General features: G+C 37.1%; 1 protein-coding gene across 5 annotated transcripts in view; it reads right to left on the bottom strand.

Annotated features, from left to right (window-relative positions):
• Positions 1 to 258: 258 nt before the first annotated feature.
• MARK1 (MAP/microtubule affinity-regulating kinase 1) overlaps positions 259 to 13,761 on the bottom strand; it is a 34,844-nt gene continuing 21,341 nt past the window's right edge. The window contains exons 12-17 of one of the 5 annotated variants that reach the window (XM_009876546.1): positions 12,443 to 12,651; positions 9,277 to 9,377; positions 6,955 to 7,116; positions 5,922 to 6,176; positions 3,146 to 3,190; positions 259 to 1,030 (exon numbers count right to left, since the gene is read on the bottom strand). In XM_009876546.1, the coding sequence (XP_009874848.1) occupies positions 676 to 1,030; positions 3,146 to 3,190; positions 5,922 to 6,176; positions 6,955 to 7,116; positions 9,277 to 9,377; positions 12,443 to 12,651 (1,127 nt within the window). In that variant the 3' untranslated portion in view covers positions 259 to 675. Of the gene's footprint in view, positions 1,055 to 3,145; positions 3,191 to 3,460; positions 3,464 to 5,894; positions 6,177 to 6,954; positions 7,117 to 9,276; positions 9,378 to 12,442; positions 12,652 to 13,761 lie in introns of all 5 variants that reach the window. The other 4 variants (XM_009876548.1, XM_009876549.1, XM_009876551.1 and 1 more) reach the window with 4 other exon arrangements.

Below are 13,761 nucleotides of genomic sequence, written 5' to 3'. Positions count from 1 at the left end.
AAGGCAGAACGAAGTTTTTAAACTGTAAGTGCCAACACTGTAAACATGTTTGTATTTTTGTTTTTTAATAAACTAAACACTGTCCAATAACAAGGATAAGAGCCAAAGATAAGCAGGAACAGTCTCATGTAGAACAAAAGCCAATTATTCATCGACTTTTGGTCTAAACCATGAACAATCTTTAAATAATTAAAAATGGTCATGCTACAGTTGTGAAAACTAGTTTTGTGCATTTGACTGAGGACACAAGTTTTTTAAAAAAAGGTATGACAGAGGTAAGACTTATAAAAACCACCAAAAATGTAAATGATAGGGAAAGAACTTTTCCAACTCAAAGCATCAAACGTACATTTCTGTGCAGAAATCTAGACAACTATACAAGATCTGAATTTAAGCAGTCATCTCTTTATTATACAACTCTATGAACATAAAATGAACAGAATGCTCTATATACTTACCTGTACATGTGAACATAACTTCTTTAGCTACAGTTATTTAATATAGGTCATACTGGATTTAACTTTACAATTCTGAATAACTATGTATAACCTTATTGCAATAAGGGCAATTTCTACATGAGGAGTTTCACAGGCCAATCACATTAGGCGTCACCAGTACATTCAAAGTGTAGATCATGTATGAATCTTCCCTGATCCCAGAAAATTTAGGTTCTCTTTACAGCTTAAGCTCGTTTGCTATCTTGGATGCAATGTTCTTAAATGCAATAGAGGTCCCAGATATTCTCTTGAAACGAACTCCATTGAGTGACAATCGGGGCAGTTTGCACACTTCCATCTCCCACTGAACGAGGCTATCTTGTCGCGCATCACCGTGAACGCAGAATAGCAAAAACCTCTCTTTTTGTTCGTAATCGCAGTTATTAGCATCTAACACTTTCCGAATCTCTCTCATCATATCGTTCGGGTCCATAGAACTAGTGGTCTTCATACTCCACGTGAACCGCAACGAGCGTGGCTTCGAATCTTTGCTGTCCTCCTTTTCTCGGTCTTTTGGCTCCCCAGAAGCACTCCTGGAAGAAGTGACATACAGGGCAGTCAAAAAGAAAAGTGGTGTAACCAAGAGATAGAAGAGAAATACAGTTCTTGAACGGGGGTTTCTAAACTGCGACCGACGCACCACTAGTCGCACACAAGCTAATTTGAAGAGCTGGATGGATGGACAGCGTTGGGACAGCCGTGCATCATCTCTCCTGCATGTGCGTGCTCTTTGTCATGGCACCGGGAGCTGCTACCAGGGCTGGTGCAGCTCCCAGTAGTGGCGCACAAGCAAAGCGAGTTTGGAAACCCCTGCTCCGAAACGTTCTGATGACAACAACATGTGCAATGGTAACTGCAGCAGACACACGATACTCCATACTGCTCCAAAGAAAGTGAAATCTATGTAACAAGCATGACTGAAGTTCTGCTGATTTCATGATCTGGAGCATGCCATAACACCAACAAAACTGAAGTTGAGGGACATGATCCTGAAGCATAAATCATACTGTAAAAGCAGCAGAGGAAGAAATCCCACCCTGCGATTCACAAGTCTTTAGTCAGTTCCCCCTCCTCTTTTCCACCTTTCCCTCCTTTTGCATTTATCATGTACTTTTGACCTCTCTCTGTGCAAGAAGACCTTAATTTTAACTGATAAAGCAGAATTTTGTGCTGTAATATGGTTGTAAACAGCCTGTTTGTCAACTAGTTGAGTAAACAGCCAGCAGCTTTTTCACACAAGAAACAGTGACATGTAGACACCAAGTATTTCAGCTGATACAACGACCTGGACAAAATTTCAAGGGACTAATTACAAATTTCCAATACTCTGACGCTTCCTTATGGAATAGATTACTTATTCCATTGTAGAGAGCATTTTGAGAGACAGCACTAATTATTTTAAAGTCATTCCACAGCCAACTATTTCTGTTCTTGTCCCAGGTACTTAAGATGCCTGATGCCTCCCCATCTGTTGCTGGGGAAAGGTGCTGTTCTTATTTTGCTAAGTTTACAAACTGTCGCTATTCAGAGAGGAGTCAAAACAAGCATTTTCAGTTTAACTTTCATCGTGATCCCCAGAGAACCACATAGATATTAAGAGATAGAGCATGGCAGGGGTAAGATTTCAGACGAGTTTTAGCCCAAAACAGACACTGTAGGATGACAAAAAGTAGAGGAAGCTAAAGAATGAAAGCAAGAGCTGAAAGCAACTTCACACTTCATTTGAACATCTGATTAATCTCTTTTCCCTTTCCACATGAAGAATTCAGCTGCTAATAATTGAAAAGGGCTAACTTTGTATACACAGTGCATTTTATCTATGTATCCTGTTGAGAATGTGCTGTTTGATTGTTTGGTTTTTTTTAATAAAAGCTTTCTGTTTTGAAAACTAAGGCCGTACTTTCTGTGAGTGACCAGTTTAGCATGCAAACTACAATGCCTGTTCATTAGAGAGCATGAAAATAAAAAGTTATGCACAGTGCTAAGCACACCGAAAATGCAGAACCAAATGCTGAAACATGGCAGAAGAGCAGATATACTGGAGAATGAGCATATGAAGGAATGTTTTGTTACTAACGAAGCACCTATGGACTTGTGTACAGCAAATGCCATACAAATTCAGTATTTAGCAGTCACCATCCTTTTTGTCTGAATGTCACTTCTTTTAATTCTCAGTGCAAAGTGACATTCATTTCTCAGGGACTATAAGGTGTTTACTTCTGGCAAACAGCAGATTTAGTAATAAAGAAACTATGTAACTATAGTAAAAATTTAATATACACATATATATGTACAGACATACACAAAACATACTACATTTTCCACTGAAACCAAAAGTAAACACCATTAAATATTTATAAGCCAAAACATGATTTTAAGTGCCTAAATGACTAGTTAACTCCTACAGGGGGCTTTATTCAAAGGAATATACTTAAATGAAGTTTTATATTAAATACTTTGCAAGAAAGCAAAAGTGATGGGATAAAGGACCTCACCAACCCTCCCGCCTCCCCAAATAAAAAACCCATTTTTGAAATGCAGACACTTAAGCACTATTCTACTTTACATCCTGATGAAATATCTTTAAGAAATCACTTAAACCTTGATGCGAAAGACCTGGGAGCGAAGTATTAATAGTGACTCCTCACCTTGAGGTGTCAGTTCTGCCACTGGCTTCGCCTTCACTTGGATCCCTCAAAACAAAGTTAAGGTTGAGATTCAATGATAAAGGTGAAAAATAAAAGTTAAGAAAACCTATATCTAGAACAGTGTTAAATAGCTACTGAACAAAAAAGTAAAATAAAACCAGTATAATACTGTCAAGCCTAATACTGTTTAATAGTATTTTTTCACAACTGTAGTTTTAATTTCCCTTTATGACAACTTTTTTTCAGCTCTAACATGTAATTGTTTATTTATTTATTTAAGAAATCCGATGGTAAAATTAACACCTTGTTCTCAACCTGCTGCAGACAGAGCAACGGCCACATGTAATTCCAGCAAGCACAGAGGAGCAGTCAATCAAGGCGGTCCAGGGGGTCTCTACTCTGCACCCTTCTGGTCCAGGCCTTTAGACCTCAGTCCTGAAAGCACTGAAGTACGCACCCATGCTTAAGCACACTCATGATTAAAGGTAAGACGTGCCTAAGAGTTCGTGGTCCAAACATTCAGATTCCAGCTCAGAAAAGTTACTTCAACATCTGCTTAGCTTTAAGCAAATCGGCTGTTATATTGACTTTGGTAAAATTATCGGTGAGCTTGAGGTTAAACATCTTTTTTATCTTGTTGAATTAGAGCTGTACTTTACCAAGGAACTGTTTTGTATTATGCCTTTTTAGCCTGAAACAACTTGAAAAATATCCATAGATTGTATAAGCCACCTAGGTATGTTCCTAGTGCTGCTGTAAATTTGTGTGTAGCACCCAATTTCAATTAGATAATTAATTTAATACCTTCAAAACACGAATACATTAGTAACTAACATCAGAGAAGTATCATCTGACATAACCATTGATATAAAATACTTATTACCCCATTCATCAAGCATTCTCATTATACATTTGTTTTACATACTTACCAGAAAAGGCATTTACCTTTGCCAAAAGATAGTTAAAAAATCTTTCATGACACCTTCTAATCAGAGTATGCTTTAAACTATTATTTCTTTATGTAAAACAGAAGGCATGCAGTTATGTGATCCAGTGAGAAGAACAGCAATCCCCCTTGCACCTCCACCCATGTAATCCCAGCCACTAAGTCTCCAACAACCCAAAGTTAAAAAAAATAAACCCAAAACAACTGAAAACCCACTAGCAGCAGCAATAAAACCAAAAAGCCCTACAAGGCCTTCACTACAGGAAAATGTATTTTTAGCAGTATAAAACATATTAGGAAATTACTATAGCATGTTTTTAGACAAAGATCATTTAAAAAGACATTGATTTACAATATGTTAATTCTAAAACCACATAGTTTATGATATTATTTTGATATTGTAGTTTACATAATGAGAATACTAGTTCTTTGATCTGATTCTTCAAAAAAATCCAAAATAACCATTCCTTGCTTGGTTAGTTACTTAATGGAAAATACCTTTCTTCCCATTTGGAAATCTACGCTGACACCATGGTTCACTAACTTCACTGTAACTTCTTTTTAAACCCAGAGGACAACTGTCTCCCCTAAACTAGGTAAGTGCTGGAGATACCAATAATGGAGGATCATAGTCCTGTATCATTAGGTTTCTGAAAAAAGAAAATCAACCACCTATTTTTTTTATTTTTCTTTTTTAGGTCATCAAAGGAAGTATGAGATACACTGATGCATTATCAGCTCACTAAGTTAAGTCAACTCTATGAGGAACAGCACTGCATTTCGAGCTTTATCTCTTCTTTTCCCTTGTAATGCGACCTTAGCAATTAATGAAATTTGCAACTGCTAGCTTAATCTCGCTTTGAATTTATTCTTTTTAAAAAAAACCCCCAAACACGCAAATGATATAATTCAGTATGTAACAGCATGATTCTCTAAAGAAAAAAAAACAACACCGGTTTTCAATTCTGTTGTGAAACTGACAATAATGCAGTATGGACAAATCCATAAGTAGGCTTTTAAGAATTAAAAATCACTGTTAGAAACAAGAAAACTAAAAATTAAGTCCACTTTTGGAAAAGCTATCGTGCCTGCTAAGTCAGCAGTCACTTGATACTAAACAGTGTAGTTGAAAAATCCTTCCCAGCTTCTCTTCATACAGTTTCGTTACTGTTAGCATCATCACAATGAACACAGGAATGAACACAGGTGCAGGATGTGTGGGTTTTCTTTTTTCAGAACCCTGAACTGAGATTTGAAGAAGCTGGTAACACGGTATGACAGGCTGCATGATACTGAAATATTAGTATTTCCAGACATTGACTTCTGCTTGCTTCTAAGCTTCTCCTTCACTCATAGATTCTAGAATTCCCTGAAGTAATTTGTTGATAACTACTCCCACTGAGCACAGCAATAAAATTGTCATAAATATAGCTAGGTGCAGTTTGTTGCAAGGACTTAAAAGTAAAATATTGTTAACATTAAGTAACAACTCATTTTTAAGTCACTACTTTCACAATTTAAGTTCACTTGATTTTAACTTAATTGTAGCATCTTTGTATTTCAGCTGTAAAGCACAAGCAAAAAACCCTTTTCAGTAGAGTTGTGTTGGTCCTTTAAGAAAAAGCACAATAGCTGGTCAAACATAACGGTTACAATACACACAAAGAAGTAAACCAAGGCAAGTTCTCAAGGAACACACAAAACAAGCAGCATTCTAACTAAATTTACATTTACTTCAGACTTTAACTGGCAATTCTCAACGATTTAATCATGGCCCTAGTTAGAGGCTGGGCTTTTATTTTTTTTCTCTTAAAAAATCGAGGTACTAACCTGCGAACAAACTTGGAAGTTATCTTGCTTATTATACCAGTTGATGTCCCTCTTCTAGCATGTGCAAAAGCACCGGTTTCATGGGATGGTGAGGCGGGCGGTCCATTGTAAGTGGCATTACGCCGCTCCCTTAGCTGCTCACCATGGAAAGTGCTTCGACTTGAACTCCCCCGAGGAAAGCGGGTTCGGTCTGGAGTGGTAGTGCTAATACTATGAGCAGACGGGGAAGCAGCAGGCACTCTTTGAGTTGCACTGCTGGGAAAACAGAAGTGTAAATAAAGAGAAAGACTATGCTGGAAACCCTCCTAACATGACAAGCATTTCTCACAGACAGGAGAAAAAAAAACGCTTTTGATTTATTTATCGTTTTTTAACCTGAAATTGCTACCGATTTGCTTTTATGATTCATACTTAGAAACAATCAAGAGATGTTTTCATTGTAAAAATTATGTTATCTCAAGCATTAAGAATAGTTACAAAAAAAAGTATACACAGATAATAGGAGACAGGTGGGAAAGTTCCGATCTGAAAATGTTCCCAGCCCTCTTCTGGAAAAAAAATATCCATCAAAATTAACAGTTATTTCTTAAGAAGTAACCATCTGGCATAAATAAATGCATACAGCTATTTGGCAGTTAACAGTAAGAGCAACTATACTGTAGTGCTTTTAGACAGAAACGAGCCCAGCAATCTACAAACACAAGAGGTTAACGTCTCAGTATTTCATTTGAGTTTACAGTGGCCTGTGTTGTACGGTCCTGTCTAAATTAGTTCCGTTTTTAACTAAAAAGTTTTCTAGAAGCTTCCAGAGGGAGGCAGTCACGGAACTTCAACTGTATGCAGGCATGCGTGATGAGCAAAATCAGGCTTAAATCCTCTGCAACACTCCCGCTACTTGAGGAAGCTCCTGTTTCAAAATGGAACTGAACGTGATCGTTTGGAACAGGTTAAAAACATATTGGAGGGTATTGTGAACTGAATGACAACATTTTTGAAGCGTGCTGCACTCAAGAAGTAGCAATCAACTTATTACCTTGGTCGGTAAGCTTCAGTGCCGTCTTTGATGGTGGGCAGTGTAACTTTGATGGGATGACCGGAGGCAGACATTGACTTTTGATGTCGAGGCCGTGTCGATATAGCAGAAGCTACTGCAGAACCTGCAGAAGAAGTGCTACTCGCAGACATTTCTGTCAGGCTTTTACCACGGCAGCGAGACAGGAGAGACGGACAAACGAGAAGGGAAAAGAAAGGTTAGTGTAAAACCTCGTGGAAACCTGGGAAAATAACTAGTTTCTTCTTTTGGAACATTTCAAGTGCTGTTTAAATCACCAGAAGACTGACTGAGCAGGCTGCCTTAGCCAGCTAAAGAATACAGAATTCTGAGAAAACTTATGTTCATCTCTAAATCTAATCACAATGTATGTGAAATTAGGCTTTCTCATTCTTCCTAAGATTAAAGCTTACACACATACAGTATTCAAAGCAATGAAGAAAAACTACAGGGAATATGTGAAAATAGTAAAACACATTAAAATTCAAAGAAAAAAAAAGATTAATTAAACAGACTGTCCTTTTGTGAATACCCATATTTTCAGTTAAAACTCCTACACCTAAACCTTGAAACATTTGGAACCGCTGCCATGTTATCACTTGGAAGTGATTGCATTTTTTCTCCTCTGGACTATCCCAGCCACTGCTAGGCTGAGCCAACCCTTTCAAAATACAGTTCCTTCTGCTGGTACTTTTATTTCTGCTTCGCCTAAGTGGCAAGGAAGAGATGGAACCAGCAGCAAAACTACTGTGTTATTAATTTTTAAAACAAAAAAAATGACTTAAGACAAACTACTGGTTTGCTTCTGAGATGCATAAACGAATATGCACTAATAATATATTAGCAACAACAGTCCCAAAGCTAAATAGTATCTGTAGCAATAAGGTAAAGATTTCAGACGAATAATCCAATGACGCAAGATGTTCAGCTACGCCAAATCCAAATTCAACTGCAAGCTAATGTTTTGTAGGACAGGCAAATACACAACTCCAAAGAAAATTCTTCTTATTTTTCCAGAATACGCTCAAAGAGCTGAGCATATTCATTGCACTCAGGAAAGGTACAGGGCTTAAGAGCCATCCACCTTTTCAATAATATAGAAAAAAATTAAACTGCAGTTTAATTAAACTTTGAAATCAAATCTCTTCTCATTATAGTGTTTTTTGATATTAAATCTACGGAAGGAAACTTTATAAGTCTTTGAGATACTAAAAAAAAAAATTTAGTACATATTTTAACCCTAAATCTAAAAAAAAAAAGTATGTTATCTTTATTTTTTAAAAAGGATTGATACAAACCTTGTGCAAATATTTTAAAGCTATACACCAAAAAAATCTGACAGACACATTTGAAAGCACCCATCTAATAATGTGGAATTAATTACTGCAAATTAGTGTTCTGCTTTTTAATGTACCTCCTTAAAGCACTTGAAATAGCTGTACTTTACGTGTTCCATAGCTTATCATTTTACTATAGATTATCAGACGTGTACCTTTCCTATTTCCAAAATTAAATATATAATTAAAAATTTAAAAACTATGACAGAAAACAAAAGCAAATCAGTTTACTAGATTACGTTATCTCATGCTAGAGATTTTTTGGTTCATTCCACTGTAAGTATTTTGTTCAAACAACTTAAGAAAAAAAATTAGAGTAAAATCTATTGCTTTAAACTAAAAAAACCCTAGTTTTTATTACTCTCTGTTAAAGCCAATGTTTTATTTTTCAGTCAGATAAAGGAGCTAACTAACACCAAGGATGAACAAAGAACGTATGTTAAAAAAACAGTAGTTGCAGCAGTGTTCAATACAATACTTTTTAAGAAAACAAGCTAGCTTGAGTACAATTATTCCACATACAGATACAAATTGGTTATCGTCTCTACTAAAGTATTACTTAGGGCAAAAAAACGACATCAAAAAGGATTGACAAGTCTTAATTTCAACTTTTTGAGTGATTACTCAGAGACACGTAAAAGGATCAGGCTACACTGTCAGGGCAACTCGTCTGTAGTTCTCCGCAGCAGAACTGCCCGCTCCAGCTGTGAGCAGAGTTACTCTGCTCCGTGCTAAAAGACAACTCTTGGTAATAAATGTGGTTCCATAAAAAGAGGCAAAGGCAGATCTACACATCTGGTTATAAATATCAGCACAAACAGAAACTGCGGTGGAAGACAAGATAAAAACACAGTCAGACATTATGTATTTCACACCAGGCTTCACAATGGTATTAACTGCATAACCTGCTGCTTCTGTGCCTTGGTTCTTGGACCCAAATTAATAAGTGAGACAAATTGAAGCATACCTGTTGTCCTTCCCATTCTGTATTGCAGAATAGCGATCCGAAGAACGTTCACAAACGTAAGTGTTCCTCCTTGTCATTCCACTACCAGAAAACACGTTATTCTAGAAGAAAATAAAGACTACAATTAAATGAAATACTTTCTACTGTATATTATGTTGTACAAAAATATAAGCATCAGAAGCAATTCAAAATAAAGTTTCAGTCATTTATGTATAACTCTTAATGTCTTCAAAAGTACTAGATTAATCTGTTGACATGAAACATTTTTATCAGCCGCTATTTTTTTTCCCCAACAGCTCATTCACATCTTATTACTGTACCATTGAGAGTACGCTAAGAGGAAATTTAAAGAAATTTAACTTTGTTGACACTTGCTTTCTTAAGTATTATTATCCAATTCTGACATACAGTGTTACTGAATTATTTGTCTCTGAGAACAGAGGAACAAACTGGAATCCCAGAGAACACATTTATGTGGCTGGTTGAAAGGCTTCCCTGTGCACATTAAGTTGCCAACTAGAGCTCCAGCCTTACAGTTAGCTGTCGCCTGCCAAAAGAGTTTTCAATAGAAAAAACGCAAAGATTATCGATCTGCGATCAGACAACCCAGAAATTATGACGTAGATAAGGTGGCAAATAGGATTTGTAGCAACAAATACTGATGGGACTTTCTTTCTGTTACTAATTTCAGTTTGCACACACTTCACAAAATACCCACAAATATTCTCCTCCTCCCCCTGCCGAACACAGATCAGGTGCTGAAGACTTACTTTCAGTACCTGACATACAATTCTCAGTTTTTAACGTAGTACTTATTGAATTTGAGGTGGGAGAGGTTTGCAAAGTGCTAACAGTACCTACTGATGCATGCTCACAAAAGATTTCAAATAAAATAAGCTTAGGTACTGTAGGACAAAGGCATCATGAGCTCTGCAATATTTACTGTATGTTTAAGTCTGCCTCATCTACAGCTTTTCGGCATTAGCATCACCCCGCAGAGCCTACCGAATAAACTGTTTCAAAGCCAATGTGTAAGGAAGATTAACAACTTCAGTAACTAGTTTTGAAATTAAACTCTAGTTATATTAGTATAACTAGTAGAAGCATATACTAGCATTTGCTACTATACTAGTTATGTTAGTATCACTGAAGGCAATAAACATGTTTGAGAAATCCTGCTTTCCCTCCCATCACCTTACCTTCAGAGTTACACAAAATTATTTGAAAATTATCCACATTAAGTTGGCTTTTGTTCACTTTAAATGTCTGAGTTTTAAAACACATAGTTAACTTTTTTTTCTGTGTAAGCTGCTCGGACCTTGACTCCTGTTACAGTATCAACCAACCCTATTACTTAATCCTGCTCATCACAAAGCTTTTCACAAAGTCCCCAAATTAGTAACAGACCTACAAATGTACAAATATTGAAGTTGCCATTAGCAAGCAGCTCTTCATACCAAAGACATTCCATTTAATTAGTTCTCACAAAGCAGAGAAATGGTTTTGACTTATCAACTTGTAGCATACATGACAATAATCAGATTTGGGGCAATATAGTTTTGGGAAAGCTCAGATAAATCTTGGAAGACTCAAAGTTCCTGCATGCAACAGCCATATTTCCAGAAAGACTCTTTATTGGGGGGTGGAATCAACAACTTTAAATAAAATTTGAAAAAAAAAATGCTTAAAGCATCTGCAGATGTATTGCAGACACAACCTGCTTAACATTAAGACTTTAAAACAAAATAAATGCTGAGGTTCATTTAAGGTAATTCTAGCAGAAATGCATACAATCTTCCCAGAGTATCCAAGAAGTGAATCAGCACAGAGAATTCCAAAGGACAATTAGAATTGCTGCCCATCTACTGTACTAAAAAATGGCCAGAACTTTTGTATTTCATACAGTATCTTTAAAATAGCAAAATGTACACTTGAATCTTAAATTATGACTCATGTGTATTGAGTTGTTTGGATTTTTTTTGCCACAGGAACTTTTGCTCTTAAGAAGCTGTTTAAACACTATGCAGTATTTTTCACTGTGTATCCTAAACGCTGCACAGGAACTTCTATAAGGCAAAACAGATGCTCTCACATTAGGAGACAGACTCTCTTATTTGAAGCAAAGGTGTCTGAGGCACTAATACCACAGCTGTTTACGTAACTATAAATGAAGTCATAATAGAAAAACTAGGGGTGGGGGTGGGGTGGGAAGAAGAATCAGGTTGAAACTCGTAACATCAGTAGGCTCACACACCAGGGAACAAATGGATTGTCCCCCCACATCTCACTTCTCAAGTCCAAAACAATAGAATCATAGAATGTTCAGGTTGGAAGGGACCTTGAAAGATCATCCAGTCCAACCCCCCTGCCAGAGCAGGATCCCCTAGGACAGCCACACAGGAACGCGTCCAGGCAGGTTTTTGAAAGTCTCCAGACAAAGAGACTCCACAACGTCTCTGGGCAGCCTGTGCCCATGCTCCATCACCCTCACAGTAAAGAAATTTCTCCTCATGTTGCGGTGGAACTTCCTACTTTCTAACTTAAACCCATTATTCCTTGTTCTATTGCTGGGCACTACTGAGAAGAGATTGTCTCCTTCCCCTTGACACCCATCCCTCAGGTATTTGTATACGTTAGTAAGGTCCCCTCTCAGCCGTCTCCTTTCAAGGCTAAACAGCCCCAGTTCTCTCAGTCTCTCTTCACAGGAGAGATGTTCAAGTTTCAGAAAGCTAAACAGACAGATTTACAGAGAAAAAAGTTCACGAGGGGTATTACATAGGACCATTCAGATGAAATCTCTGATTCAGGAAGTCCCTTGACTTCCTCATAGATACATAAGCATTAGAAACCAGAAAAGGCACTCCATATTTGGATCTGTTTCTTTCCCTAAATATCCACTGTTTGTCTTGACAGATCTTCAGCTTGCCCAAGCACAAACGTTCTCATGCTTACTGTTATGTGTTAGAAAAAGTAGAGTTGCAGTATGAAGGGAACGGCTTATTTTAAAAGACATGCACTGTAGCCTATTTCTGCCTGCCAGCAAAAGTTACCAGAAATAGACTTAGTGGCTTATTCAGTAACCATTTTGTCTATAGTAACCCTACTCTGCAGATTTTGTTTAAATAGGAGAAAATAAAAATAACAAGCCAAAAGCACACACACTCACACTGGGAACTGCAGTTGATTTCTTTCTTTCTGGACCCACAAGTGGACTCGCAGCCATCTCTCCTTTGGACCCCACTGTAGTGCTGCCAAGTTTGCGTGAGACATCCTTGTCCCAGTCTTCCTTCTGTTCGCTTTCCACGCTATTTGCCTGAGCCCTTTTTGTGTATGACACAGCAGGAGGAATTGAGGGACCAACTGCCAAACAAAATCAGTATTAATAAATACCTAAAAATAATCACTGCGTTTCTCTTGGCCAAAATAGTCTAAATATAATTCCCTGAGTCCAAAAAAAGCATCTGAACAATTATGACTGCAAAGTCAGCACATACACTAACCTATCAAACTGAGCTTTGATAGCCTACATTCTTTATACCCACTCTCTCCTCATCACCAAATTGCATTTCAGAATTAGTTCCCATTTCACGTCATCATGTAAAACCTAGAAGAATAATTCTCATTTTAAATCCATGCAATTTGTGCAACACTGAAAATAACAATTAGAGGATACTTTTCAAATTACTCTTTTTTAGTACTTTTGGTCACATATCTTTTCCACTAAATACTATCTATGAAAGATCCTGTTCCCCTGAAAACCTGAGAACTGCTTTGTTTAAAAAGCATGTTTATACTTGGAAAAATTACAGTTCTTTTCCCCCCATCACCCTTTAAAATGCTTTGGGGCAAATCCTCCATCAGTAGAATTTTATATTCTCTTGAAATTAAATCATATCAGCTGATAATTTTCATAATGTTGGTTATTTTTTTGAAAAATAACACACTAAGAGGGAGAGTAGTAAAAAGAAAACAGGGAAAATCTAGAAATAATAATTAGGCAGAGAAAAGGGCTAAACATTTTGCAAATATTTCCAGTAATTTGATACTTCTCGGGGAGAAAAAAACCCAAACAACCACCTTTCATTTAATATTTTAAATATGCACTCCTTTTTGATGTGACCACTTTGAAAACGTTTCCTGAATACTTGGTAAAATTGCCGTCTCTTGGAAACAATTTGGTCCCAACTCCAAACGTACTGACAAACGCAGCGTTTGCTGCCTTAAGACTTTATCCAGATGAATATTTTGTCATCGCTTCCTAAACAGGAAACATCCTCAAGCTCTTATTCAGTGAGTCAACCAAGTAACAGGTCTACAATTAGATCTGTGTATTACAATGACCCAGATTTTACCACGGAAGCGTTCATACAAATATAGAAGCATCACACAACAAGATACACAACAAATACACAGAGTGGTGGACCTGCCAGGTTCACACAACTCGAGTTGTGTGTATGTTACTTTACTTGTTGGAATGTCATCCCC

Source organism: Apaloderma vittatum, unplaced genomic scaffold (genome assembly GCF_000703405.1).
Source record: "Apaloderma vittatum isolate BGI_N311 unplaced genomic scaffold, ASM70340v1 scaffold39499, whole genome shotgun sequence".
NCBI lineage: Eukaryota > Metazoa > Chordata > Aves > Trogoniformes > Trogonidae > Apaloderma > Apaloderma vittatum.
This window is presented reverse-complemented; position numbering and strand designations above follow the sequence as displayed.